Source organism: Manis pentadactyla, chromosome 1 (genome assembly GCF_030020395.1).
Source record: "Manis pentadactyla isolate mManPen7 chromosome 1, mManPen7.hap1, whole genome shotgun sequence".
NCBI classification, from domain to species: domain Eukaryota; kingdom Metazoa; phylum Chordata; class Mammalia; order Pholidota; family Manidae; genus Manis; species Manis pentadactyla.
The window spans coordinates 210,424,157-210,452,152 of NC_080019.1; the positions used below are offsets into that span (position 1 = coordinate 210,424,157).

Below are 27,996 nucleotides of genomic sequence, written 5' to 3' on the forward strand. Positions count from 1 at the left end.
ATTTATAGTTTCCTTTAGAGATTTTCTGCCATTTGTCCCACATGTAATGTGTGTGTGAGTATGTAAAGGAGAAACAGAATGACAACTCAAAAAAAGAATCTTTTAATAAAAATCACTCATAAAAATCCTAATAAATTTCAAAGAGCAAGATATTTCTAGTACATTTATAAAAGAACATTTGGCCCTTTTACAAAAAGCTCCCTTTTAATTTAAATACATTTCTTATTTACAGATTAAACATAAAATATCATCTATAGTTGCAAAGCATATTGCACATTACAGAGAGAAGCATCTGTATATTTCAATAAGTTTTCCCAGAGATTCCAACTCTAGGTTTTTTTGTAAAAACATATTTATCTTTTTTGTGCATAATAAATAAAAATGTAGCTTGTGTTTTGCTGTTTAAAACTAAAACAAAATACCTTTAAAAAATATTATTTCTCTGCCTCTGAGAAAGAGGGAAGGTGGGTAATGAATCAAGGGTCCACAGGTACTTAATATTTTCACCAGATTCACATCCATATTCAAGCTTGAACAAAACCCTGAGCCCTGCCAAACCTGGGGACAGACCACCCAGCCTGCCCCACCTTCTCTTTCACAAGGGTCCCTGCCCTGCAGGGAAGAGGCACTAGAGAAGGGGCTGGATGTCTGGGAATGGAAAAGATCAAGATTTTTTTTCTTAAGTCTCTGCTCAGCCACTCTGGTTAGAGCCATCATTCAGCCCTATCTTTTCACCAGCACTAAATTAGAAACGTTGAAGAAGACCCTTTCTCCAGAAAGGAGAAAGGAACACCTCATGTTGAGCCTACAAAATCCAAAATGAAGGATTACAGCTTTCAATCATTTAGTAAACTGAGCTAAGAAAACAGCTATGAAGGGCATTTTTCTTTGGTCGGGGAGAGAAGAGGAAGGGGAAGGGGAAGGGGAGTCAAGTTCAGGTCCTCAGATTGCACAAGTACATATATCTAGCCTCCTCTAACATTCATCTGCAGACACCATCCTGGTGCATAAATACACAGAAAGTTATTTAAGTGACATGTGCACACCCCACGATCCAGGGCAGCCTCAGAACCTGGAGATTCTATTGCACATAGCACGTTCTGGCAGGAGAACTGGAACGAACTTGAAGGAAGATATGACAAGGGAAGCTGGTTTTTCACAGAGGTCAGCACAATCAGAGAGCTAGCAAATACTTCCTTTGTCATCTCCTCTTCAGGAAACATCTGAAATAAAATAGCAAAGCCTGCCCTGTAAGGATTTAGAACTCCACCAAGCCTAACTGTAACTGCCCTGTAAGGACTTAGACTCCACCAAGCCTAACTGTAAGGCAGCTTTCTACAATGGTTTTGCAAAATCATTTTCCTCAGGTCAACCAAAGCAGACTCTAGACACTAGCTACACACAGGGATGTGAGGACGGACGGTGCAGGCTCACAGCTGTTCCAAGGGATGACACCCATTCAGAAACAGGGTGTCCTGGGGACAAAGCACTTCTGACGCTCCCTTCCACAGCCCTCCCCTACCCGGTATCTCACAACGCCGAATAGAAGGACAGCAGAAGTCCTGCAGGGTATTTCACAGTTGCTGACATTCGGATTTTCACCAAGAAAACAAGCCAAGTTTGAACTTGGCTCAAAGAATCTTCTTTTGATGACTGGCACTGAGCAGCATACTGCCATCTAGTCTCACAAATCACTGACGAGGAGGCACTAAACGTTAGACTGGCTAGTCTGGAAGATCAACGATCAGTTCTAGTCTGCAGTAATTCGCTCAGTTGCAGACTCGCCAAATGGCACAAGTCCAGGGCCCAGAAGTCAGGAGGGGTTGAGACTGCATACAACACATGTCCGTGTCAGTCCGTAGCCCCTGGAGTGCCTCTGCGGCACTCGGGCACAGATCCCCATGCTAGAGCTCAAAGAGGAAGGATGCCTGAGTTGGTGGCAGGTTAGGGACCCAGACGAGGAGGATTGCTAGAGTGCTACATGTCAATGTTGTCACAGAAGCTGGAGAGGGAACCCGGGAGGGTGACAGGAGAGAAAGAACAGATGCACAAAGGACCTGCTTTCTTCCTATTCTCCCAAACAGGCCATTTACAGTCCCATCTCCATCTGCCTGGAAGATGATACAGGGACATTCACACCTGTGTGTGCATGTGTGTGTGTGTGTATTTCAAGTGGGATGTTTTGGTGTTACTGAGTCAATGAAAACACTTAAAATATATAGTATTCGCAAAGAAAATTTTTCTACTCAGTAGCTGAGACATTGTTCATAAACAGAATGCTTCTGAAATAAAGAAAAAAATGGTAAAATAGAGGACCATTTTATGGAAAAACCGTAAATAGAAAAAGCATTTGATTTTTTACTTTAAAGCAATTTGCATAGCAAATGTTTAAAAGATAGAGGTGACACATTATGGAAATTCTTTTTTAAAAATCTCAAAGACGTTGAGTTATAGATCTATTTTTAAAAAACAGTAACACTTAAATTTTCAAGAAGGAATAAAATGTCTCTTTTTTGATTGACAACGTAATGGCTTAGACAGTGCTTACTCCTGGTTTTAAAAAGGCTAAAACGAAAGCATTTCAAGTTTGCAAGCAGGGACAAGCAGGCAACATGACAGATGAGGTTGGAGGTTTCTATGAGACTTTCCTACCCTTTCTATTGGGATTCATTTCAACCTCAGATGTCATATGCAAGCCAGGCAAGGAGGTCAAATCCACCTCTGCTTTGTACAAGCATTCAGTGTCAGTTCCAAGACGGATACTTCCATTCTGGTGACAGAAATAACAGAGAAGAAAGAAGGTATTTTAGTACAACTCCCTTATATATGCTTGCTTGAAGTATCAGGTTGAAAGGCAAAGACTGGCCAGGAAATTTGCAGAATCTTCCTAAGTAACGCCCATCCCATTCTCCTTGCACTGTGGCCTCCCATGTGGCAATATAAAACATGCCTGCTAAAAATCACAGCAGCAGCTTGTGACATCCAGTGGCCCAAACCAAAATCGTATAAGGCACTAATCTAAAGTCTGTATCACAGAGAAATGGATCAAGGATGCCAAAAAGTCATCTGATCATTTCTTTCTCCCTGACTCAGCTGATTGGCACTAGACACAAAAACAAAAACAAAAAGAAAATTCCAACCCTAACTCAGTTAGAACTGAGAATCCTTGGCTAGTAATATATGGGACAGTTGGAAGCTCAGACAGTCTTAGGTATTTCTCTCTTCCTAAAAGGCACCTGGTTCTGGAACTATGGGAGTTCTTCAGGTAAATTCAAAATAAATGTCAAATATTATCTGAAAGATCTAGCTGTGAAGCTATTAAACTGTCATATGACAATCTGAGAGACAGCTTCCTAGAATTCAGATAACTGTCATTAGCAAGCAAATAATTTGTAACACTGTGAAGATTACTTGGGGTGCAAATGAATATCTGGATGATTTTTTCACCATGCGATACAAAATTATGAGTGGTTACCTTGGGGAGAGCCCACTTATGTAATACAAGGGAGAGAGGGTGAAAAAATGCAATAAATAGGGATGTTCAGTGAACCTCAGGCCCCTTTGCACAGAAATTTCATTCACAATCCTCCATCAGAGAGGTAGCAATACTGCGGTGATGACGAGGGCCAGCGAAGGGAAGAGACTTGGATTCCGAAGTATAACGTACGAAGATTCAGCCAAAGATGCCCATCCACTGTGTCACACAAAGCCACCTTCTAGGTACCTTCTCACTTCAAACTATCCCCTTAAGGAAAACAGGGTATTTTACTCAACAGAAGAGGAACACGAAAGTATGCAAGAATCTACTAGATGTGGGTGAGAAGCTGGACAGAAATTCCCACACCATGGCAGACAGCCGGACTTCCCTCCTCTTCCACTTTAGACTGGATCTCGGCATGACCTGGGTTCAGCTGTTTAGGTCTGGTTTCAGATGAGGCCACCGGGCAAAGAGCAGATCACACCAAGCCAACCATCTGGTCTATCTGTCGCATGTAGATGCTCTTTAAGGGCAGAGAGAATCTCCTCTCTTCAGGGACACGATTGCACTACAGGAAAATACGTGGGGAAATGTGAACTTCGAATTATAAACCCATGTGGTAATTCCTCAGGAAATATGGTTCAATGACCTAATTGGGTTTCTCAGCCTGGGCACTGCTGACATTTTGGGGCTTGTCCTGAGCATTGTGGGATGGTTAGAAGCACCCTGGCCTCTCCCACTAGATGTCCCCAGCCACCTCCCAGCTGGGACAACCAACATTGTCGCCAGATGGCACCCAATGTCCCTGAAGCAGCAAAAGTGCCCTGAGTTGAGGACCCTGGGTGTCCTCACTTCACAACTGAAGAAAGGAGACCCAGGGAGGCTGAGTCATTCACCCAAGTGCCGAGTGGCCAGGACTAAAAGCTGCATGCACTGTGTCCTTAATCCACCCTGTATTTCAGAAAACATTTCAGCTGTTTGAAAATACTGGTTTTTCTGAGTTTATGGTTCTTCTCAACCACAGCTAAAACCTAGACGCTTAAGAGTATCATCTTTTTTTTTATTGTGGTTGTTTGCTTGTTTGTTTTAATGAAAGGGTGTTTTTCCCCCTCAAAGAAGATGCTGGTTTGAAAACCAAACACGTTATCTGGAAGTAGTTTCCACATACATTCATCACACACTCCTTGCCAAAGAAATGTTTTCCCACTGCTCTGCACTTGAACTCCCTACACCTGCTCCTCACCGTGGCAAGATCAAGACTGATGGGTCCGTTTTGGTCCCAGCCACTCCCCCATCGTGCATTTGTAGGTGCTGTCCTTCTGCCTTAACATCCCTTCCTGGGAAGCTGCTCCCCATCCTTCAAGGACCTGTAAAAAGTAACCTCAGTACAGCCCTCCTGATTTTCCCTGGCAGAGTAGCTCCTCCCTCCTCTATAGAGTATTTCAATAGTCCCTCATTCAGGCCCCTACTGACAAATCCTAGGGAGGAACCGGTCTTCCCTGGAGGCCATGAACCTCTCCAGAATCGGGGCCCCTCTGGTGGGCCTGCATCCCCAGGGCCTGGCACACAGCATCAGGCCTGTTAGATGAGTGTCTCCCTCCAGTCCAAATCCTGGCTTCACTTCATGACCACAACCTCTCTCTGGCTCCCTTTCTTTGTCTGTAAAATGGGGGTATCAAAAGCACTTACCCCTCACCAGGCTGTTGTGAGGAGTGATCACACATAGCATTTAGAACAGGGTCTGGCATATGTAAATGTTGGCTATTATTATTATTTCTCCCTCTAACTCTCCTTCCCTTTCCTTCTCAATTGTGACTCATTCACTTAACCTACACTCCATAGCCTAATGGAAATTTGGGAGGCTTATCTCTGCTTTGGCCTGTCTGCTGAGTTCCTGGACTGATGTAAAGATCAATGGGACACTAGCAAGAAGTACTAAAGCACAGCGGGGATGACGGAGCACCCCCAACTGGGGCGGTTTGGGGATAGGTGGTAGGGATCTTGACAACAGGCTTTTTCTGACAGGAGAGATGACATTCAAAGCATGGGATGATGTTTGATATTTCAACTAATGAGGGTTCATTTACCCATCCTCAACTCCAAACCACTACTTTTGATTCAAATCAATACAACTACCTGGGACCTCTCCTAGACACTCACAGACTTGTTTCCGTATCTTTCCCACTGCTTATGGGGATAATCTATCCCTGCTTAGTGAAGCCCTGCTTTAAATGAAACGGGGGATTAGGTACCCTGAAGAGCAGCATCATTATAAATCATGACTGATGATAGTTTTTGTCCCTCTCCAGCTGCTGGATGATTCTGACGATCTCCTGTGATGTAGGGAGTTATAAGAAGTACATATTCAGTCACTCATATGACCAAGTATGTATTTCCCAGATTATGTTTGGTCTTCATCCACAGTTCCTGAAAACACTGCGGAGTCTTAAAGGTGAAACTGGTGTTTTGTCATGTTAATGAGACATCTATACCCCCACCCAATGGCACGGGCTGGAGGTTGAATCAGCCAATGGCCAATAATTCAGTCAATCATGACTGTGCCACGAAGCCCTCACAAAACCCACGAAGAGCTTGCTCGCTCTCTGTGCACGGCTCTCCTGGATCCTGCTTCTTGGTCGGGGAGAGCTTCTATGCTTGGGAACCAAAACATGCCCACGGGCCACGGAGCTGGGCCCCAAGCTCCACGAGGACAGAAGCTCTTTGTTTGGGACCTTGCCCAATGCATCTCTTCATCTGGCTGTTAATGAGTATCCTTTACAGTATCCTTTATCAAACTAGTAAACATTAAGTGTTTTCCTGAGTTTTGTGAGCCGCTCTGGCAAATTAATCAAACCTAAGCAGGAGATCATGGAAACCTCCAATCCACAGCCAGCAGGTCACCATAGGTAACTGGCTGGGGCTTGCTACTGGCATCTGGAGTGGGGGGTGGAGGGCAGTCTCGTAGGACGGACCCCTTAACCTGAGAATCTGTTGCTGTCTCTGGGTAAACAGCATCAGAATTGAGTTGTTCTCCAACAACCTGCTGGTGTTCAAGAATTGCTTGGTGTAAGTATGTGTGGGAAGACCCCTCCCACATCTTACACACATTGCAATTGGGTCCTGGTACCTGAATGAAGTTACACTACTATTACTGCTGTATAATATTGTTACTGTTATACATATATGTGGGGAAAAAATACACCATTGCATTTGGTGTTGGATGAGTGGGAATTGCACCTCCATTTGCCCTTCCACCCTTTTCCACCCTGCTCTGGCCCTAGGGGCCAACCTGACAGATTGCATCAATAGACTCCCTTGCTCTCTGGCTTCTGGTGGGCACAGCCAACACACAAACCAGAAGGAAGGAGGAGGGTCAAGTGTTTCCTCTGCTGGCTCCCTTCCTGCAAGGCCTCTGATGCCAGCTCAGAACAGTGGCTCCTGCCAGAAGTCAGCCTCCCAGCCCCCAGCACACACACACACACACACACACACACGGCTCTCTCCATCCAGGTTCCCTTGACCACTTTCCCCACCACCCTCGCTCAGCCGGGAGTGAGAATGTGCTGCTGCTCCCGTGGTTTCCCTACACCCTGACAGCACCTGCGTAAGTGGTTTTTTATGCAGCTCTTCTCCCATAACCCATTCTGTGTGCCATTCCTCTCCTGCCAGAACTCTGGATGACAAAGGCATTAGTAGCAGTTTCTCTTCTTCCAGATGCAAACCACTCCTTGGAAAAGGCAACTTACGTTCGAGCTGGAATTGATGACTTTTAACTCGTGAGATTTAGGCCTGTGCACAGACTTTCCCTCTTGGTCCTGCCCTTCCTCTTCAGAAAAGAATTCCTTCCAAGGCGATTCCCGGAGATGTTTGTCCACAGATACAATGTGTCCCTCGGTTGTAAACATGTATTTGGTTCCAGATTTGTGTACTGGATTCTCCTCATCAAACAGCTAGTGGGGAGAAAGAAAGAAAAAAGATACAACTGGTAATTGTAGCATGTTGGAACTGGGCACAGGGCTGTGTCCCAGACTACTCCAGGAGCAGAATTACCTTGTTCCTCAGGCTTTTCAGCGACAAATCAGTAAAAAAGTGGTTCCCAACTCTGGCTGCACAGCAGAATCGCCAGTTTTGTTTAAACTCAGATGCCTGAACTTCCCTCAGTGCACTCCACCCTGCCTAAACCTAGAGGTTCAGAAATCGCAGAGCTTAGCCCCAAACTTGAGAAGTGTGTAAAAGTTCACTAGATGACCTCCATAAGCTCCCCTGGGAGTTCCTGTGCTAGATTTCTAGAACTATCCACCCCGCATAAACACACACACCCAGGCCCTAAATGGTAAAATGCTGGGAAGAGGCCCATGTTTTATCCTTCACCACAGAGCCTGACAGAGATGCCAACACCCAGTTCACTCCTGTGTCAGAACACAGGGCACACAAGGCAGTCTTTTCCTTCAATAGTGGGCATGACGGGGTGAAAATGGGAGCAGTGGAAACATCCGGAAAGAACAGCTAACTGAACAGGTGACAGGTCTGTTTGGGGGGAAGCAGGTGCTCAGCAAATGTTAAATGAGTGAACACATACTAAACAGAAATCTCAGAGACAGAAGAAACCTGACAGTCACCTCAAGTATTTTACAGATAAGGGAAAAGGAGGCTCAGCCCAGCTTGTCTGTGTTCACACCCTAATGGGAGACGAACAGGGTAAGGCCCAGGTCTTCTCTCCCAGACCCTGACTTCTTTCCCCAACTACATCCCGGTGGGGGGGGGGAGGTGTCCTCCATTCACTTCAGAACTCACCCCGTGAATATCACAGACACCAATGGCTGCCCAACGGGACCGCACCCAGGCTCTGGTGGGCCTGCGCGGGCCAGCCAACTCCCAGTGTGCCTTCGGCTCCACAGACACCTGGCAGCAGGACGGCTGCCCGCCCACCTACCGGCTGGACTGTGTGGCCTGCAAGGACATGAGCCTCTGCAGTCTTCTGTGAAAACTAACGCCAGAAGCACAAGTGTCGTCTTAAAGGGATAGCTGGTACTTCCAAAACCGCTGTGTGTAGAATCACAAGCCACTTGTCAAAATTAGACTTCTGAGCCCACTTCTGAGCTGACTCAGCAGAACCCTAATTTTAACAGGGCCCCCAGTGAGGACTGAGCACCAGCTGGCCCTGGGGCTTAGGCCCCTGACCTAGGTCACACGACCTGTATCTCTACGGCTGCCTAGCTTTCCGTCTCAGCCCAAGTTCTCAGTCTCTACTGCTTCCCCCGCAGGAAATCCTGACCCTCTGTGCCTTGAGAAAGTGTCCTTAGGTACACAGCCCCCCTGAGTACAGTGGGAGAGAGTGTAGGAGAGCAGCTATGTCTCTGGTGCATGTGGCAGAATAAACAAGGGGGAAAAAATGCCAGACAAGGAATCAGGACTGGGATTCAGGCCTCAGTCTGCCACGCGGTGGCCCTGAGAACCGAGGCACGTCGCCTGAGCCCTCTATGTAGACTGCAGTTCCCATAAGGGAAGAAAAGAACACTGACTAATGATCCCTAAGGTTCCTTTTAGGTCCCACACTTCTGCACCTACATGAGAATGTGTATAAGCACAGAGAGCCAGCTGGGTGGTGGGTCTCAGCCAAGATCGTACCATCTAGAGAAGTAAGAGCTACAGACACTGCCCTCTTCCTCAGAGAAGGCATCCCTGACCATCGCAACTCATGTGGGTATGCTTTCAACTGTCAGTGGCACTTCACACGATTTTTATTCCTAAGCTCATTTCCTCCGGGAGGTCAGAAACCATGGTGGAAGACAGCAACACCCTTTTGTTTGGGTAATGCTGTGCCTCTAGGCCAGGACAATGTCCAGCACGGAGAATGGCCGCTAAAGAGAGGGAAGACCGACTGCCTGCCTGCTTCAAGCAGAGCTAGACATTTCGTGGGTTAACCTCACAACACACCTACCAGATACAAGTATTTACAGGTCTCACTGAGGAAGAAGCTCTCCATCCGGTCCTCTTTGGATTTGTCTACGACGTGATGTAGCGTAGCATACCCACACCTGCAAAACACCTCACAGTCAGTCCCATCTCTGCTCCTGCCCACCTGATTAACTTAAGAAGCAGGCATCTACTAACAGAATACTCAACCACATTATCAAACACCATACAAGAAGCAAATTATCTTAGGCTTAAGGGGCATCCTTTTTTTAGCCTAGATTGCCTGCAAATTCATTTAAACAGTGCTCTGGCTGCTGCATCATCAGTTTAGTCATACAGGAAAACGGGATGGGTGCAGTGGAGACTATCTGACCAAAACATGACACCAAGAAAATGACTAGCAACAAATTAAGAAGGATTGATTTAAATTTTTGTCCCACTATTTATAGAATTGACTTATCATCTGGATAATCTGAACCAGTATTTTATAAGACAATACTTATGATATACTGCCTGGTGGAAAAAGTGGGTCTTAAAATTGAAATAATAGTTTTATACATACATACATATATATATATATATATATATGTATACACACACACACACACACACACACACACACACATACACACATTTGATATATATATAAATATATAAAAAGATTGTAAGTGTATATATTTAAATGCTAACTGTGGTTCTCTCTGCACATAGAGATTACAATGATAAGGATATTCTACCTCTCTATTTTCTGTATATTCCTTAAACTTTATAGTGCATATATTAGGTATAAATCTAGGGGACATAAGTTATTTCAAAAGGACACACATAGTCTACTGGAGCCTTATGGAAAGAAAAGATGAAAAAATAAAAGGCAATTCCCACTACAAAGGTTCTACTATACAAAACATGAACAATTTCCCCAGAACTTATGCAAATACAAAAAATTAACATTAACATCCTATTCTATAAATTAAAATGCAAAATAGAATTTCCCCAGAACTCAAAATAAATCAAAAGTGGCCAAGAGAAAATGGAAGGAACTTGGAAAACTAACTTGACTTTTGTGTACTTTTCCAGACTCTGCAGGATATCCATTCCTACATGTAGGTAGAAGGGATTCTTGGTTGCCTAGAGAGAACATGAGAGAATGTAACCCAGCAAGGCCTGCACACATGCCATCAAACAAACATCAGTGAGTTTCCCAAGGAAATGGGGTGCTGGCCAAAGGCATGGGGCCTGGTTCAATTTACCTTAAAGGTCACAAACATAAAATGACTAAGATGTCCTGTTGGTTCGCATCACCTACAATCTGTCTAACTTAACCAAGATAGAGATTATCTGCTCTGGGCACGACAATGCCCTGCTTTGGCCCTCCTGATCCCCATCATGATCACAAATGAAACAAGGCCTCACTGACAGTATATCTGAGGACAAATCCAGTTTCTATCTTGCCTGAGAACTCTCCAGAAACTTAAGATGCAGGCACAGGGCAACAGGATTTTGCTCCCATTCACCATCCAGCACTGGCAGGAAAGGTCGATGGGAAAAGTATCTTAAAAAGGTCACCACACCTCCCTTCCTACATGTCCAAACAATGGGGTCCGTGGGTGGCTCACTCTGCTGTCACATGCTCTTAGATGGTTTCACTAGGAAAAAAAATTCTCTGGGAAGATGAGACTTTAACCCCACAGTTTAAAAGTTGGGGATCATCTTTAGTTCATATCGAGCACCAACTGGCTGCAGCAAATGCTAACTACTACAAGATTAGCTGGCTCTGGATAAGACAACACAGGAAGGGGCTGAAGAAGGCAAAGCTGGAAGCTGAAGACTCTCTGGATTCTGAGAAAACAGTCAATGTGAAGAAGCAGCTAAAAAGATGAAAGAAGCAGTGACAAACGAAGAGATACAAACCCAAAGACAAGAGACCAAGGCATACAGGGGGATGTACCTCAGCACCAGGCATGTACCTCAGAGCGGGTATGGCCTGACGCTACACTGAGTTCAGAGAAGCAAAACCAGAGGATATCTCCTCTCTCTTCTGAGAGGTCATCTAAAACTCCCAAGGTCTCTCTACACATCAGGACTATTATGTGTTTCATAGGATTTCTCCCTTTTTCACCTATAAACAAATGGCAATGAATTTTCCTTTTTAAATAAATCTAAGCAACAGTATTAATCTTACTAGCAGAGCTCATGAAAAGTTAGGATATCCCTGCAGGGGACTTGCCACTGCAGGAGCTTGGTACAGGCCTGCTGAAGCGCACTGAGGACCAGCTTCCTGGAAGGGGAGCACCATGTCCTGATGCCTTTGGGAGTGGATGGACATGCAGTGTGGTAGGTGCAGGGCACACGCAGAAGAATAAACATCTGCCTTCAACTATGGGGGTGGAGACTTTTCAGTTAAAGTGACATTGCCTCTGGCATTAAAATGATTTCACAAAAGAACACCACGTTTTTTAAGCATTCAGAAACAGGCATTCAGATGAATCCCAGATGATTTCCTTTACAACCAAGAAAAATAACTTTTTTGTCTGAATAATTATTACACAGACCATGGTACATGAGTACAGAATTGCACCCCAAAAAGAGAGTTCTTTGAACAAATAAATTTGTATTAAATCTCCCTCTTGACAGTTTAAGGGTGTGGGAAGTAATAAGTCCTATAGGAAAGACCCAACTCAGCTTTGCAGAATGTTAGGTTTAAAAAACGTGACTGCAGACACCTCCTCTGTCCTATGGAAACAGGAATGACATTAAACACTAAAAAGACTATGCGTAGGTGGGAAGTCTATCAGTCACTGTGAAACAGCACAGTGCTACACCATTCAGCAAATGTTTGCTAAGAATCAACTGCTACGGGTCCTCTTAAAATTTAAACACAAACTACTGTTGAACAAACTCCAGTACCTGGTAGAGGAGATATGTAGATTCAACTAACTCTGGTCTCAGGGGGTAGAAGAACACATCAGGGGCCTGTAGCTGCCAATTGTACCTCTCAGGGAGGGCCCCATACCGTTTCCATATGGCATAGTAAAAGGCATGGAGGCAGATGGCGTCTTCCACATCTCCTCTCAGAACCTACGGAAAAGACACAAGTCACCAAGCTAAAACATTTTTCTCAAAGTGGCAAGAGACATGGCACAGAGGCCCTGGGCTCTGCCTCTAACCCCGGCCCACAAACATGGTTAGAGACAAAACCAACCCAGAAGTAGCAACCAGGACAAACAGACACCCTCGCCATCTGGCCATCAATGCCAAATTGACGTGAACTGCCTAGGACCATAGGTTAACTGTACTCAAGAACAAAGAATAGACAACTGAGAGATGGACCATCCGAAAATCACACATGCTTACTTTCCAAGCATGGACTGATTTGCCCTTATTTAGCATGGCCCTGTTCAATAGTCTGGAGACTCTTCACAACCAGAATAATTGAGACATATTGTGCTATTAACCTCCCAAATCTGAAGGCGCCAGAGAATGCTCTGCTATCACAGAAAGAAAAGTGAGAGAAAAGCCCTTTGCTGTGACTGCCTTTGTTAGCCAACGTGATCCCAAAATACCTGCAGTCCAGGGAAGAAGGCCTGCAGAGAGTCAATCCACGTGTTCATCAGCTGCCCACTGAACATGTTCACATTGACATAGAGGGGGGGGTCTCCTTCTCCTTCGTTACAGGCTTCCCGACTGAGGACCCAAGCAGAGCAGTCAAAGGTGAAGAGGAAGACCGCCGGCACACAGGGCCCCAGCTCTACCCCGCAGCGGCCCCTGGTAGTCTGACTTCAGCCGAATCGACACTGCCTCTTCTAACTTGTGCTTTAAACCTTTGGAGACAGACCGCCTCTGCCTGTTGATACTAGACTCTAGCAGAGAGAATACCTACCATGGAATAAAAGTTCCAAACTCAGCTATTGGAACATACCAGGATTTCACTGTTTTGTAAAAAGCACTTTGACGGGTTTAGGAACGCAGCAGCATCACCTGGCACTTAGCAAGGGGTCTACATGGGTGTGACCTGAGTGGGAAGCTTGGTTCTTTCTCCACAAAGAATCTCTTCTCTGATAAGATCCTACACTGGGGGCCTAGAAGGAGGCATCATAGCAGGACGCTGAGGATGACCACTCCATTTAGTTTCGGGCTTTAAAAAGCAAAAAGAACAACTGTGGCCCAGCAGCATTTTACTAAAACACAGCACTCACACAAGAGGTTCCTGAACAGCTAAGGTGGAAACAGGTCCAAGAAAACCCTACAGGCAGGAAACTCAGTAGCCCTCGCTTGCAAATGGCCATGTAATATACAAAAGTACACAAAGAAAGACCTAGAGAAGAGAGAGGTGACACCAGGGTAGAAGCCACTGTAGCTTTAGATGGCACTTCTCTCCTGTCATCCCAAATGCACAATTGAGAGGCAGCAAATAATGCTGTTTTAAAGAAACATGGAAAAAATGTGGTAACTGTCCTTTCTCTCATCAGGTATAAAGACCAATCTTAATAATTACTTGTAAAGTAAAAGAACCAAAGTAACTCAATAACAGCCCTGCATCACAGCTCTACCCGTAATGAAATCCAGTTAAACAGGGATACACCACTCCCCTGGCAGCTAGTCTCCCAGAATGTCCCACACTGACCCTGCCTCCTGCAGTCACACCCTATCAGGGTTGGTCTACGTGACTGACAGTCAGTAGAAGCACTGGTCTGTCACTCCAAGATCAGGTCATGAAAGCATGTGGCTTCCACTTTGGTGTCTGTTTCTCTCTCTCTCTCTCTCTCTCTCTCTCTCCTGGATCACTCACCCCAGGGGAAGCCAGCTGCCTACAAAGAGGCCCTGTGGCAAGGATCCGAGACCTCCAGGCAACAGCCAGTGAGGAAATGTGAAGCCTGCCAAGCACTATGGGAGTGACCTGCGAGTGGCTCCCCCGGCCCCAGACAGACCCTGACAGCTCTGACCCCCACCGATTGTTTGATGACAGCTTCAGGAGGCCCAGGATGAACCCCACTGCTCCTGGCTTCCCGACCCTCAGAAACCATGAGACAATGTTTGCTATTGTAAACCATTGAGTTTTGGGGTAATTCGTTACGTAGCAGTAGATAGCTGCAGCAGTAGATAGCTAATACACCTCTTTACCCTCAAATGATGGACCAGCACCCAAGAAGTGGTAGGGTGAGGGTAGAAACAACAGACACTGTGGATTTATGCTGAGGAAAATATGAACACTTCAGAATGCCATCTATTTGCTTAACAGGGCAATACAAGCGATGTTAAGGGGACATACCCTCTTCTTAAGTAGTTCTGAATACTGTGATATGCAGCATTAAACATTTCTAGGTCTTCTTTTTCTCCGAAGAGAATGTAAGATTTCAAGAGGTATTCATAGAAGGAGTCCAGTCCAGCACCCAGGCCGCTCTGCTTTCCAACCCAATGGCCAGTCTGAATGTTCACAACATTGCCTGTGAAAACAAAGTATGTCAGGTCCCACTTAGCTCGGGCCAGAAGAGGAGGGTGAGACCGGCCTCGTACTTGGCCCCACAGCTCTTCAGCACCTTTGACACTGGTGGGGGGGGGAGAGGAATGAATGCTTGACCCTCATCTTTTCATCCTATCAGTTGCATGGACAGCCAGGAGGACTTTCTGAACACGCGGTTTTTAACCACTGACAAAAAGATGGGGAAAACATTTAGTGCAGAAAAAAAACAGACTTGTTATTTCTCTTTTCCAGATTGACAATGCATTCCAAAAGCCGAGAGTGCTCAGAGCTTCTGACTCGGTACTGCCAGTCCTGAGAATTTATCCTTAAAAAAAAAAAAGCAAGTTTTTAAGAGAAAGTATTATTATGTCATTCATCAGAGAATTATGAATTATATAATTTAAATTATCTGTAAAATGGGGAGGGGGAAAAAAGATGAAACAGCAATAATCCAAGTATTCAACATCAAAAGTGTTAAATGGACAATCATGTAGATTTTGAAGACGGCTTTGAAAACAAGGTAACACCTGAAAGACTTGCCAAGCATAAGGCAGAATAAAAATGTTTCTTTACATAATAATTTGAAAGCATATAAAAGTTGCACATGCCAGGCTGAATGGGCTTCTGGAAAATTTAGAAGGTGATAATTTGGGGCAACATTGGTCAACCATTTGGTGATGGAGTGACAGTTTGGGCACCTTTTTTATTTCTACTGTTGTTAAATACAACAAATTTATAAATAAATTTAAGAACTTAAGGAACAGTCAAAAACCATGTTCAAAAAGCAGTGCTTTTACGATGATACCCTATGGCTCCAGGACAACCTATCAAGTTACTTCCCAGGGACAAAAAGAAAAATTTCTCAATGCAAGACAGTTACATGACGTAAAAACCTACCTTAAAATAGCATCTTGAGTTACCAAAATACTGGTAATTACTGAAGATAAATGATGAGTACATAAATGATGGGCTCATTAGCCATTATACTTTATCCCTACTCTGTATGTTCGAAAATTTTTCAGTAATTCTTTTAATAACATACAATCAAACATTCTCAAGAGGAGAAAAAAACGCACCTAACAGGTTTAATCTGGGCTTTCCACCTACCCCCACAGGCCGGATTCTCTAAACGGAGAAGCCTGCTCTAGCAGTGACTCTGACTTCCTATGTTTAGAGCCTTAGACTGAAGCAATATAATGTCTCAGAGGCAGTTCTTTTTATAGCATTCTACAGCATTTCATTATAACAATTATTTTCAAGTGGAATATGCCAAAGGGATTCAAATCAGAAGGGAACCTTCAAAGAGCAAAGCATTATTCTTTCCCATCAATCCTTACAGCTTCCCCCGCAGCAAAAAAGCCTCATAGAGACACTGGATACCGCAGGCACTGAGGACCATTCCTCCTGCCCTGACAATGTACAGATGCAACAGTACAAGAAAGTAGAAGTGGAGAAGAACAAGAGCCCCAGAGACGAGGAAAGGAGGGGCCAAAGGTATGCAGCCCAGTGGCCTGAGAAGTGCCACCACACCTAATAATCCCGTGTCATTGCTCCGGAGGTTCCAAAGGGCTTTCACCGCTCGCCTGGCCACCCACTCAAATGTAGAATCCCCCAGCAGTCGGCTGAGAATCCCAAATTCCACCAGGAGGGAACCAGCTCCTGCCGTGCACGTCTCATTATTGCTGTCAGGGGGAACGCCGGTCTTCAGATTCACCTGAGGACAGGACGAGACAAAGGATCTGTGTCAACACTCAGGGAGCCCGCAGGGCTAGACGGCCACATCACGGCTATTCCATTCAACGAATGAACCATGCTTACTGCAGTGTGACTCAGCTCACCACCTCCCACTTACTCATCCCAGATGAATATGGGAGTTAAGTACAAAGACACAAACAACACACTAAGAATACTAGAGGCTTGTTTTACTAATAAGTACAGGTCTTAAGGGAATCATTAAAACACCATTCACTAATCCACCTCTTTCCAGCAGGTTCTCTTTGTGGTTACACAGCACCTAGGCTTTGACCTTAGAGACAAAGGCAAGCTGTGGAATCATTTATACATTATAGGTGAGCTTCTATGAACTCACTCCTGCTCAGTGAACATAAAAAAATCTCAGAATGGGAGAAGAGATACAGTGACAATGTGACAGCCTGTTTCATCACTGAGGCTCTGTGGTCTGGCAATTTGCGGCTGGTCACCTGAAAGGCTGAGAATTCTCAGAGGAGTTCTGGGCTCAGCAAATCAGGTACCACAAAGGTATAATCTCACTCCAGATCCTGCACTGAAATCAGCAGCTAACATGCTGATCTGTGCAGGCTTTATTTGGAAGATCCACACGAAGCATTCCAAAGAACATTCACTGAGCTCTATACTCAACACAGGAGGGTCTGTGGGGAAATGGACCCAAGTCAGAAATGAAGACCAATTTCCCCTGCTGTTGTGTAGCAGGGGATATAAATCCCAGATGCAAAATGACTTAAGAACACTGAGCACAGGAACGTGAATGTCTTATGGGGAAGAATTAAGTCAAATATGTCATTGTATGTGTGGCACACAGTAGGTGCTCAGTAACTGCTCAATAAATTAAAGTACATTTATATCATTTTTAGGGCCAAATTCTATCAAGGACATGGCTTTCCTCTTCCATCTCAGTGCCACTCCTTCCCTGAACAAATTAACAACAGTTTGATTCAGGAGGATGGGGAACTGTCAAACCAGTCTACCTACCCGAGGATAGGGGATCCCTGTCTTGGTGTTTTCAAAGGCAGGGAGGAGCCGCACGGCCAGGTCATGAGCCATGTGCAACAATTCATTATCATAATCCTTAATTGTCATGTCACCAAAGGGCTGCTTGGAGTCAGTTATTATTCTGTGAGCAGAAAGGAGGCTTCCCAGGACTCTAATGACAGGAAGAACAAAAAAAATAATAAAATCATGACGATTGTACTTGCATACAGTCCAGTTCAGAGTGACAGAAGCAGCCTCGAATTCCCTATGGACTCAGAGCTGCCTGGAATCAGAGATGGACTTCATGGCTTGTTGAAGCTCCATCTAGCCCTAATAATAAATGATCAATTCTCAGTTAACCACATCACTGAAAGGGAAAAAGAGAACCGTTCCTCTAGGGCCACTGAGAAAAATCCCACTTAAAAGTGGTAACTAATGTCTGCTAACTGGAACCATCACATCGGCAGGGAGCGCACCAGTCATTCCCAGAACAGTATCACCTTTTAGCATTAATAATTTACGCTTGGTCTCTCTCACTTGGGAAAACTCTTAGCTGTACAAGATGTAGGGAAAGACAACACATATCAAGTGACTTTTGTGGTTCTGGCTGCCAAACGACTCATGAAATTTTCCAACTTCTGGATGACCGCCTCATGGGTAAGAGGTCACCAGCTTAGATTACATCCCTGAAGAGACATGAATTTATGTCCCCTCCAATGACCTGAAGTGGATTGTGACATTTTTCAGAACAAATGCTGTCATCACTTTGATTTTAAATAAACGTTATATCTGGAATGCTATGCAGTAAATTTTCAAAAAGTATAAATTAGATAGGAAAATAGTCACCATATACCAAGCTAAAACACAAGATATAAAACTGGGTAAAGACCATGAGCCCAATTAAGAGGGAGAGGAAAGGAGGGAGGGAAGGGTAAAAATCAGAGAGAGACACACATAAGAAGAAACACACCCAAATGGTAAGTAAGCAGTGGTCTTCTGTTGGTGGTAAGTGAGATGGGAAATTTCATTTCCTTCAGAAATACATGGGAGCGGGGGTTTCCTAGGACACAGTGAACAAAGGAAATCAAGCAATCCAATGAAAATCTTCATTATAAGGACACCTATCTTAGACCTTCATTAAAGCATCAGTGTGTCTTTCTGTTTGGTCCAAAATATAATTTGAGAATGTCAGTAGTTCCAGTTTTGCTAAATCCCCAAACGAAGGTGAAAAACGGACGGGCACGCGCCCACACAGTCTACACACACAGCCCACCTGCACCTCATGGCTGGTGGACCCTCCCAGCAACTTTTCTCCTCACACATGCAAAAGAAGCCTTCAATCTATTTCATGAACTCTTTTACCTTATTGTGGCCTCAAAGACTTGGACGGTGGAATCTTTGTCAAATGAAACTGTGTTGATCACTAACTTGACTGCTTTCTGGAACTCGGATGAATTTCCCATTATCTTTAAAAAGAGGAACACAAACCATTATGATACCTGGAAGTGAAACTGAGAGACGACATGGTGGCAGGAGCTGGGCCACTTCATCTCCATGTCTCTGCGCTGTCTGGTCCCCCGTGGGAGAGCCAACACTGAAGGCAGAAGAGCACACTCGGGAGCAGATGGCTCGCCCATTTCCTCCAACTCAACTATCCTATCTCCAAATGGCAAAACTGTAAAAATAATTCCTCATAAAAACCATCAACGTCCCTCATCTTCCCACTCCACTTTCAAACTTCAGACTGATCTTACTGACAGCCACAGCAGTAGAGTTCCTAAAATTCCTGAAATGAGTAAAAATAAATACAAAAACTGAAGCAAGAATACAATGACTTCCCTTCTGCTCCTGAAATAAACTGACAGCTTGGGTGCTTGGCTTGCAGGCAACCAAAACATCTGGAAAACTTAACTTGTTGCTTATCATCCAGATGTCTGGACATTTTGAGAAACAGTAGTAGTATCTTTGGGGACACAGCATAAAAGCAGTGACATTCAAAAGAAAACATATAAACAGTGAGCTCTGTGTCCTTTTTAAAAAGTCATCTAGAATTACGATTCCTATTTTGGGTTCCATGGATATGATATCATAGCAAGCTGCTCTCTCCTAGATGAAGTGCAAATTGGGCATAAAATTTTGCAGATTAACCTGAACTGAAGTGCTGTCATTCTGTTCCAAGTCTTTTGACAATTCTGAGACTACAATGACCTCATAAGGACACACAAAAAAGCAAGGAAAAACAAGTAATTTCCTTCAGACACTACTTCACTCAAGTATGTCTTACTTCCTAATAGTACTGGCCTAGTGCATCCTTCTTTTCTTGTTCCTCTTTGTTTATATTGCTGTAACAGGTCACAGCGAGTACAGACATTTCTTGCCTGGCTTCCAGGTCTTTCTTTCTAAAAGATGATGTAATAACGCTGCAAGCTGCATCCAGTGGTCAGAGGATTGCTATCTTCTGAGTGTTTCCACAGCACATCTGTTGGAGCCTGTTTAAAATGTTAGCAGAAGAAAAGGAAAACCTCAACCGAAGTAACACCTGAAAAGTAAGCCTGAAGTGCTAACACCTTGAAAACCGCATACTCTACAAGGAAAACCACAGAGATGTGTTCGTTCCCTTACAGATGTTCACAAGCAACAGTGTCTGTTAGCAGATGCTGACAGGCTCTCCGATCAAGTGGAGGCAAGGTTGTAATTTACCATTTTAGTCAGAGACGGAACACGGTAACCAAGCTACGGAATCATTCACTCAGGCTCAAGACAAAAAAAGCAGGATTGGGCAGAAGACTTAACCAGGTTTCTTTACTTCGGGACTCTTCAGAGCCTTTAAAATGCTGGTCAGCACTCTCCAAGAGTGGGACAGACACACAGACTTTCTCAAGTTCATCTGGGAACACAGTTCTTCTTCTAGGGAGTATATCCCTAGAATCTGTGATGGGAAATGCTGGATTAGCAGAAATCCATCATGCGAACACATGTATCAGACACTGAGATGTGGAGGGAGTACGGTAAGTAACAGAGATAAGGTCTCTGTATTTCATGAGCATGGCCAGGGGATAAAAAGACACAGAAGAGCAAAAAGAGACCGTTCAGAGAGAAGAGGTGGGCTCTCCTAGGCTCACTTAGCAGCTCACTTGTAAGCTGAGTCGGCCTCTGGTATCTTTGACAAGATAACTCTAATTAGGTTGGAACATACTTGTGTGGGCACATTGTTGATTGGTCATAATGGTGACTGAAGTGGGCAGCAATAATTTCAGAAAGAGTGACTGGGAAACTAAATTTCTTTGCAATCACAGCCTGACAGAATGGAATCCAGATTTCCGATGAGCCCATGGGTCTCCAAGAACGGAGAATGATTTCCCAAGTTCTTTCCAAGTTCTGTTAATTCTGTTACTAGCAAAAGACTGGAGAGTTGTAAGTAATGCAAACTTAGCATTACCCAATTCTAACTCCTGATGGCTTTTAACTCTTCTACAGGAGTTTAAAAGAGACGAGTGTAAATTATGAAATGCAGTGTTTGGGATGGACTACAGTAAGAATTTTCTAATGGTAAAGAATTTCCTAAGTTTTCTGATTTTCTAATGAAGGGCAGCCAAGAAGTTGGAAGACCTCCCTTATTTGGGAGATTTTAAATGCTATGCTGGGATATGGTCCCTCGGGACCCCATTCTCTGGCAAAAGCTCATGCAGCAGACCAAGCACACACCTGCAGTTAAGGGCGGCACCACACTCACCCCCTACTGCTGTCACTGCCCTTCGGCGTATCTGCTCACAGGCCCGCAGCTCCCCAAAGTCCATGACACAAAGGCAGCACCTGAGCCGGCAGCCCACACGTGGATAGGGACTGTCCACAAACCCGGAGCAGCAAATAGAAGAGGAGTGTCTAGAGAGGAGGTCTCTGCACAGGGGCTGTGGCCAGAGCTCAGACACATTCCTGGGGGGCCAGTAACTGGATGACATTCCAGGGGGCTTACTGACCCTAACGTCTTGTCCTTCTGACATCTTAATTACAGTAACTGTAAACTTTAATAGGACACTCCACTGAATCCTTTATGGAATAAAACAGTGGGAAACTGGGGGGGAAAGAGGTTCCCCCAAAACAACTACAGTTTGTTCTCTGTATTTTTAGGTGAATCTCATTTCCCCTCCTTTAACTTTTAATGCTTTGCTTGCTCTCCACTCTGCGGTCATTAAAATCAACAAGAGCTACCATAGCTATGACTATATTTTGAATACCGAGCTTCCTGGAATTCCCATTCCCAGGGGAAACTACGGGTGATCAACTCCAAATATTCTAATTATAAGGAATAACAATCAGGCTGAACACTTACTGCAAGTGTATCCAGTGCATCAACAAGCGTCAAGGAGTAATTCCCTAGGACATCGTTGATGTTCAGATTGGAACTGAAAAAGAAAGAAAATTAAAACTGAACAAAGATATTGTATTTTATAAGAGAAAAGAAGACAACACCCATCAGAAACTGAAATTGCTGGCAACCCTTTTTACTCAGGGACTCAGAGGGGTGGGTCAGTATGACAAAGGTCTTTCTGTCTCACCAGTAACAGTTTCCAGGGTGTCTATAAGTAGCATCAGGTCACAGAACAGCAGATGCACACTTAGGCTATGGTGAAAAGGAACCACAACAGGAAGTCAGGGGATAGTAAACAAGAGCCAACTGACCTGCAGTACAGTTTTATCACCAGAAATGATCTCTCTGTCCCGTTTCAAAAAAGCTCTGATTGTGAAATCATTAGAAATTAAAGAGGAGAGGCCCCGTCATGTGACCTGCCCATAATACTTCAATGCAAAGCCTGACTCTCCGGCAGATTACACGCAAACAGAAGCAAATACCGTCGGTTACAATCTCAATACCACTCATCTGTCCTCTGAGTGGGGGAATAAGTTTTCTTTATACCATTTTCTCAGTAACGCCTCACTCCCAGAATCTCCATCACCTCCACCAATTCTGAAAAGGTATCTTCTAACATGAACAAAGGCAGGACTTCTCTTAACTGGCGCTGCATAAATGTTTCTGCTACACACTGTCTGCCCCCAAAATCAACACCAACTTCCCATTCTGAAATCCTCGGAAGACACCAACTTGAGGACCTCAGTGACGGCGAACATCCTCTGCCACTGACAGCTCCGTGTAACACTAAACCCCACCATGACGAACACATTGGGGAAAGGCGGGGGTGGAGAAAAATGGTGGAAGTAATGAAACGCAGCTTGACAAATTCTGGGGAGTTCACTTAGTCCTCCGTCCCATTCCCACAAGCCCAGAAAGTACCTGCAGAAGCTTGAAAAGAAGAAAGTTTGGAGAGAAATATGACTGTTTAAAGATTATGAAAGACCAGAGTGAGAAAGCCCTAGTGTTAAGCATCAAGCTCAAGCTCACCGATGCTGTGACATTTTCCATCACAGCCCCAGACCTCTCCTTGGGTCACTCTTAAGAGGTCCTTGCCTCCTTTCCCTACGGGCAGCGACTCCCGGGTTCCTGAAGGCCTCTGCACCCTCTTAACAACCTCCTGGGAGCCTCACTTAGCTGGGGTAAAAAGGGCCTTCTGTAAGAAGGCACACCAGCTTCAACCTGACCCATCTGATCTTACTTGAGCCTTCCGCTTACTTTGCTTTATGCTGTGGTATGCCACTTGATCCAGGACAATGAATTTACAGCAAACTTGTAGATACATTTTTTAAAACAAGCTGTATCAGCAGGGCTATCTAGGAACCACAGCTATCTTGTCTCTCACAAGCCATGAGGCCAGCACACGAGATGGTGGAAAAACTGCACCTACTTCTTTTTGTTGATTCTTTCTAAATAAATTTATGTAACTGCAAAAGGTCCTCCAAACATGAGTGCTGTCGGTTTACGTAAACACTTCAAGGGCAGTGCCAGCCAGGAAGAATATAGGAAATGTCCAAAGTTGAAGGAGGTCAAAGTAGATCCTTGTGCTCAGTTGTACCAACTGAAGAATATCCTGTTGGGCTTAAACATTTAACTGCACTGCTCTGCTGCTCAGGAATAAAGACTGGGTCCCAATGACCCACCTCATCAGAAAACGGTTCCCTCATCAGGTAGCATCCAAGCTGGATGGTAAGTAAACCACAGGTAACTACCCTCTCCTGAGTTCGCCTACTGCCCTCTGCCACCCTCTCCGCCTGCACAGACCTGTGGAAGGTATTCCTACCTTTCATCACCACACTCCCCCTGTGTTATTGTGCATTTCCTTTTTGGCTCTAATGAAACCTGACCTGGCTTTAAACTACTTCTCAATATAAGGTCCAAGCAGTCACTAGCAATGAACGATTGTAAGAGTTGCCAAGGTAAAAAAGAATGTATTTGCAAAAATTGTGGGGGTTCATTCTCTCCACTCAGACAAATCCACTCAAAGATCTACGGTGTTCACTGAAACACGTTTGATTCTTTTCTACCAAATAATTGCTATATACTCTGAAAATGTGCTGAAGTAGAGAAAAGGAAGATGGAGGGGGAAATGAAGGAGACTATGGATTTGTTCTTTGTAGATAGTCATCATCCATGGCCAGCCTGCCTTGAAAACTTCTAAGAGCCTCAAGCCAAGAACTCAGTCTTCCAGGACAAGGCTAGGCTTAAAAATGCACATCTTTCCCCATAACCAGCAGGCTGAACTGTCATGACCCAAAATTAAACTCCCCACTTATTTGCCACCTGTGACTATAATGGCACTCACTCCACTGTGAACCTTTAATGTTCTTAATCCCAAAACAAGAGAAGATGGAGACAACTGGTAGATTTTTTATTATGAGGCTAACAAATTCAAAGGTGTAAAAAAAAAAAAGAATTGCCACATACACTTAACCTGGAACAGCTATTCAGAAATCTACCTGGTGCTGATTAGGCACAGAGATAATGTAAGAAACAGTCCCTGTGTTGAAGAGATTGATAATCTGGGGAGACAAGACAAAGGAAAAGGAAGGTGGATACACAACAGTACTCCATTCCCAAACGATGTTAGAATGTGGGCCAGCAGCTCAAAGGAGGGCAACCAAACAGAGAACTGAGCAAATCACGGAAAATCATCCTCAAACAGTTCCACGGCAGCCCAGAAAAAGACATGAGTCTGTGTCTGAAGGAAGACAGGATTTTAGAAAGGAAGAGGAATGCAGAGGCAGCTGTTGTAAGCTAGGGGTGCCTAGGAATGAATCGGTGTGGGGGCCAGTATTTGTTTGATTTGTTAATTTGAGAATGGCATTTGTTTGACTAGTAATATGGTTGGGTAGAAAGCAAAGAGTCATGTGCCCAAGGCCTGAACTACTGTTATATTATCCACAAGGTCACAAAAATAAAATATTCAAGTTTACTTCAGAAATTTTTGAATTTAGATCCTACCATCCAAACTGAGGATGTGAGAAAACTAGTAACTTTGCATGGTGATCTGTAGCTGAACAGAAAGAGTTGCTATTTTTAAACTGTTCGGGTTTTATTTACTTCATATTAACTCCTCACCCCACCTCCAGTCAAACGTGACAGGCAAGATAAACCTCAAGTCAATGTGACTGAAAAGATAGACATGTTTAGCACCTATATTTTGTTTCTGTATTTTTTTACATAATATTCTAATGGCTACATCACTGTATTTTTTAAACAAGGCATGAGAACACACTTGAAGACAATCATTAGAATACATTTTGATTAAAAAAAACAAAAATTTTTATTATGGATTATCTAATTGGGGGATGTAAATGTGCATTGTTGTTTGAGAGTCAAAATGACAAAGCTCTGGTTCTAAACTTCCCTTGAAAATATTAAAGTCTGAGAGCAGTTAAGTTAAAGGAAGAGGAGTAAAAAAATTAACCTTTCCACCTTTTTGGAAGTGATCAGTGTGAGGGTCCACTCAAGGCCACCATAACCCCAGGGTTCTTTCAACTTCTCAAAGACACCAGGCTTTACCAACCAAAGGGTTTATTAACCCCTGGGTACAACCCTTCCCAAATGCTAACCCCTGAATATTTCTAACTCCAAGAGCTTTCAAAGGTGTTTGCTTTCCAAAAGCAACAAAGCTGTCTCAAAGCAACCTGGCATCAACTTACCCAGGCTGTCACTGTACCATCAAACCAGAACACTCATCAGCTGAGTCATCCTAAAACCGGCCTGTGCCACCTGGTACTACCACAGGGACCAGTGAACTAATTAACTGCCACCTCAACTTACTGGAAAGGGGCTCCAACTCTCCAGAGGGTTCTTAAGATTCATTAAGAAAAGCATTGAAATGTCATCACCTCACTCTCCAGACCATCATATTACCCACCGAAAGTGTTATTACAAGTCCTTGTTAAGGTGTTTTCCTTAGGTCAGTCCACACCACAAGGAAAAAGTCAGTGAGAGAGAATAAGGAAGGGCACTTACTGAAAGTGCTTTCTTGTAATACCACAAGCATTACTGAGAAAAGACAACTGAGATCCAAAATATGGACACACATTTTGATGTCAACTATGTAAAACTGTGTAGGCATATGGGCAGGAGCTGATAGGAAAGAGAAAAATACCTAGTGTGATTTTAGGCTTTTTTTTTTTTAATATATTTTCTCCAGAAAAAGAAAAAATTGAGAACAAAAGAAAACACATAGGTATAACGTTTAGTTAAGAGAAACAATTCAATAACTTCGTACAACTCCAGGAAGACCAGTAATTACTTTTCAAAGTTTAATAAAATCAAGCCCCTTTAGTGTATGGGCTTCCTTTTAAGAACCTAAGAATTAGACTCTACCGCTTTTCATCAGGTGAAGGAAAATACATGCTCCAAACATCCTAGGCCCCCGGAGGGTGTGCTGCCAAGGCACCCAACCACCCAGCTTCTCTACTCCCTCCTGCGGGGAGGGTTCCAGAGGAAGTTAGTCACCTACCTGGCCTACAAGGGTCAGTGACAAAGCATACCCCTTCCCTCCAGCTGAGAGGTCCTTCGCTGCGTGTGCTGGCCTCTTGGACCCTGATGTCAACAGCAGTGACCCCTGAAGCTCAGCCTCAGCAAATAAGGCAGGTGCAAGGGGAGAACAGGCCAACCTTCCCGACAGCCCTGCCACTAGAGTGAGGGAATTGACGGGGCAGACGGTACAGGGCAACGACGTCGACAGTCAATTCAGCAGCCAAGTATGAGCACCTCAAATCTGGGCCAGGCAGCCTCTGCCCCTCCCACCTAACTATCCTCAGCCTAAGAAGCAGCCTCCGATGAAAGAGAGACAACTACTCAAACTCATTGAATGGCTTTAGAGAAATCCTGTCCCAGGATCAAGTCCTCAGTATTCGTATTTGTATTTTTATATAGAAAGGCGGAGAGAGGAGAGCCTTCTTTCTGAAGCTGCATTTACAAGGGATTTCATTTTGATGATGTGTTCCTCTGGAGAGGGAGCTAGGCAAGGGAGTCCAAAGCCCCTCAAGCCCCCCTTGGCCCTGCCACTGTCCCTTTCAGTCTCCAGCCTCAGTTTCCCCATCTGTAACGAGACTGCGCTGGGCAGCTGTCCTGTAGTTCAGAGATGCCTGATGAATCAAGAAAGACGACAGCCACCAGCCCATTCACGCAGCCCCACCCTGTGGGACCTCAAAGCGGCTCGGCCAAGGCACCGGGCGGGCGCTGCCCCGGGACCCTCAACGTCCTGGCATCCCCTGGGTGGCCCGGAGGACAGAGGGCAGCGCTCCGGCCGGGTGGACGGAAGGGAGAGCGGGGAGGCCAGGGGCGAGCGGCCCCGGGAGTCGGGTCGGCGCCGGCTACTCACGGGTTCCCGAGGTCCGGCCCTCGGCCGCGGCAGTGAATGGGGTTGAGCTCGTCCTGGGGAAAGGCGTGCGCCATGTAGTTGTCGTAGCCGAAGACGAACATGCCCCGTGCCAGGTCGCGCATCTGGGCGCGCAGCTGCTGCGGGAAGGCGCCGCTGTAGCGTTTCTCGTACTCGTCCGGGCCGCGGCCCCGGCCGCCCAGCACGTAGCCCCAGTGGGCCGGGCCGCACACGCCCGGCCCCGGCCGCCGCGGAGCCCGGCGCCGACCCGCCGCCGCCGCCTCAGAGCCCGGCACCTGCAGCCACGACAGCCCCGACGGCCCCCCGGGCCGGCCCTCGGGCCCCGAGGCGGGAGACGCGGGACCGTCGGGGACCCTCAGGCGCTGGAAGCCGAAGCTGAGCGTAAAGCGCTGGTAGAAGCCCATGCTGGGCCCCAGCCCGAAGACGAGCCACAGCACTGCGTGGAGGCCCAGCCGGAGGAGAACCAGCCCCAGGACGAGCGCTCGCCATTGCATGGTAGCGCGGGCGCCGCGGGCATTATTTTAAAGCGCGGGGGTCTCCCCCGCCGACCGCCGCACCCCGCGTCCGCCGGGTAGCTCCGCTCACTTCTCCTTTAAGGAACTCCCCCGTGACGCACCAGGAACTGGCCCATTGCTCCCACC

At 45.2% G+C, this 27,996-nt stretch overlaps 1 protein-coding gene across 2 annotated transcripts; it reads right to left on the bottom strand.

The window, feature by feature from the left end:
* Positions 1–79: 79 nt before the first annotated feature.
* On the bottom strand, positions 80–27,996 carry EDEM1 (ER degradation enhancing alpha-mannosidase like protein 1). Of its 2 annotated transcripts, XM_036878277.2 has the most exons (12): positions 27,338–27,996; positions 21,916–21,988; positions 18,948–19,051; positions 17,586–17,757; positions 16,386–16,569; positions 14,664–14,838; positions 12,958–13,078; positions 12,302–12,472; positions 10,449–10,522; positions 9,420–9,516; positions 7,225–7,428; positions 80–4,046 (listed from the first exon to the last, which is right to left on the bottom strand). In XM_036878277.2, the coding sequence occupies exons 1-12, from the start codon at positions 27,847–27,849 to the stop codon at positions 3,957–3,959; spliced, it is 1,977 nt and encodes a 658-aa protein (XP_036734172.2). In that variant the 5' UTR covers positions 27,850–27,996; the 3' UTR covers positions 80–3,956. The 2 variants fall into 2 exon arrangements, with proteins under 2 accessions (XP_036734172.2, XP_057363069.1); XM_057507086.1 differs by lacking the exons at positions 10,449–10,522; positions 12,302–12,472; positions 12,958–13,078.

What these genes read in the sequence shown, in the direction of transcription:
- EDEM1 (XM_036878277.2), bottom strand. Translation starts at nt 27,849, where the DNA reads ATGCAATGGCGAGCGCTCGTCCTGGGGCTGGTTCTCCTCCGGCTGGGC. An exon ending in CCTGTAAATACTTGTATCTG is followed by an intron (nt 7,429 to 9,419) that starts GTAGGTGTGTTG and finishes TCTCCCCACTAG; the next exon opens with CTGTTTGATGAGGAGAATCC. An exon ending in TCATCAATTCCAGCTCGAAC is followed by an intron (nt 4,047 to 7,224) that starts GTAAGTTGCCTT and finishes ATTTTCCTGTAG; the next exon opens with TGCAATCGTGTCCCTGAAGA.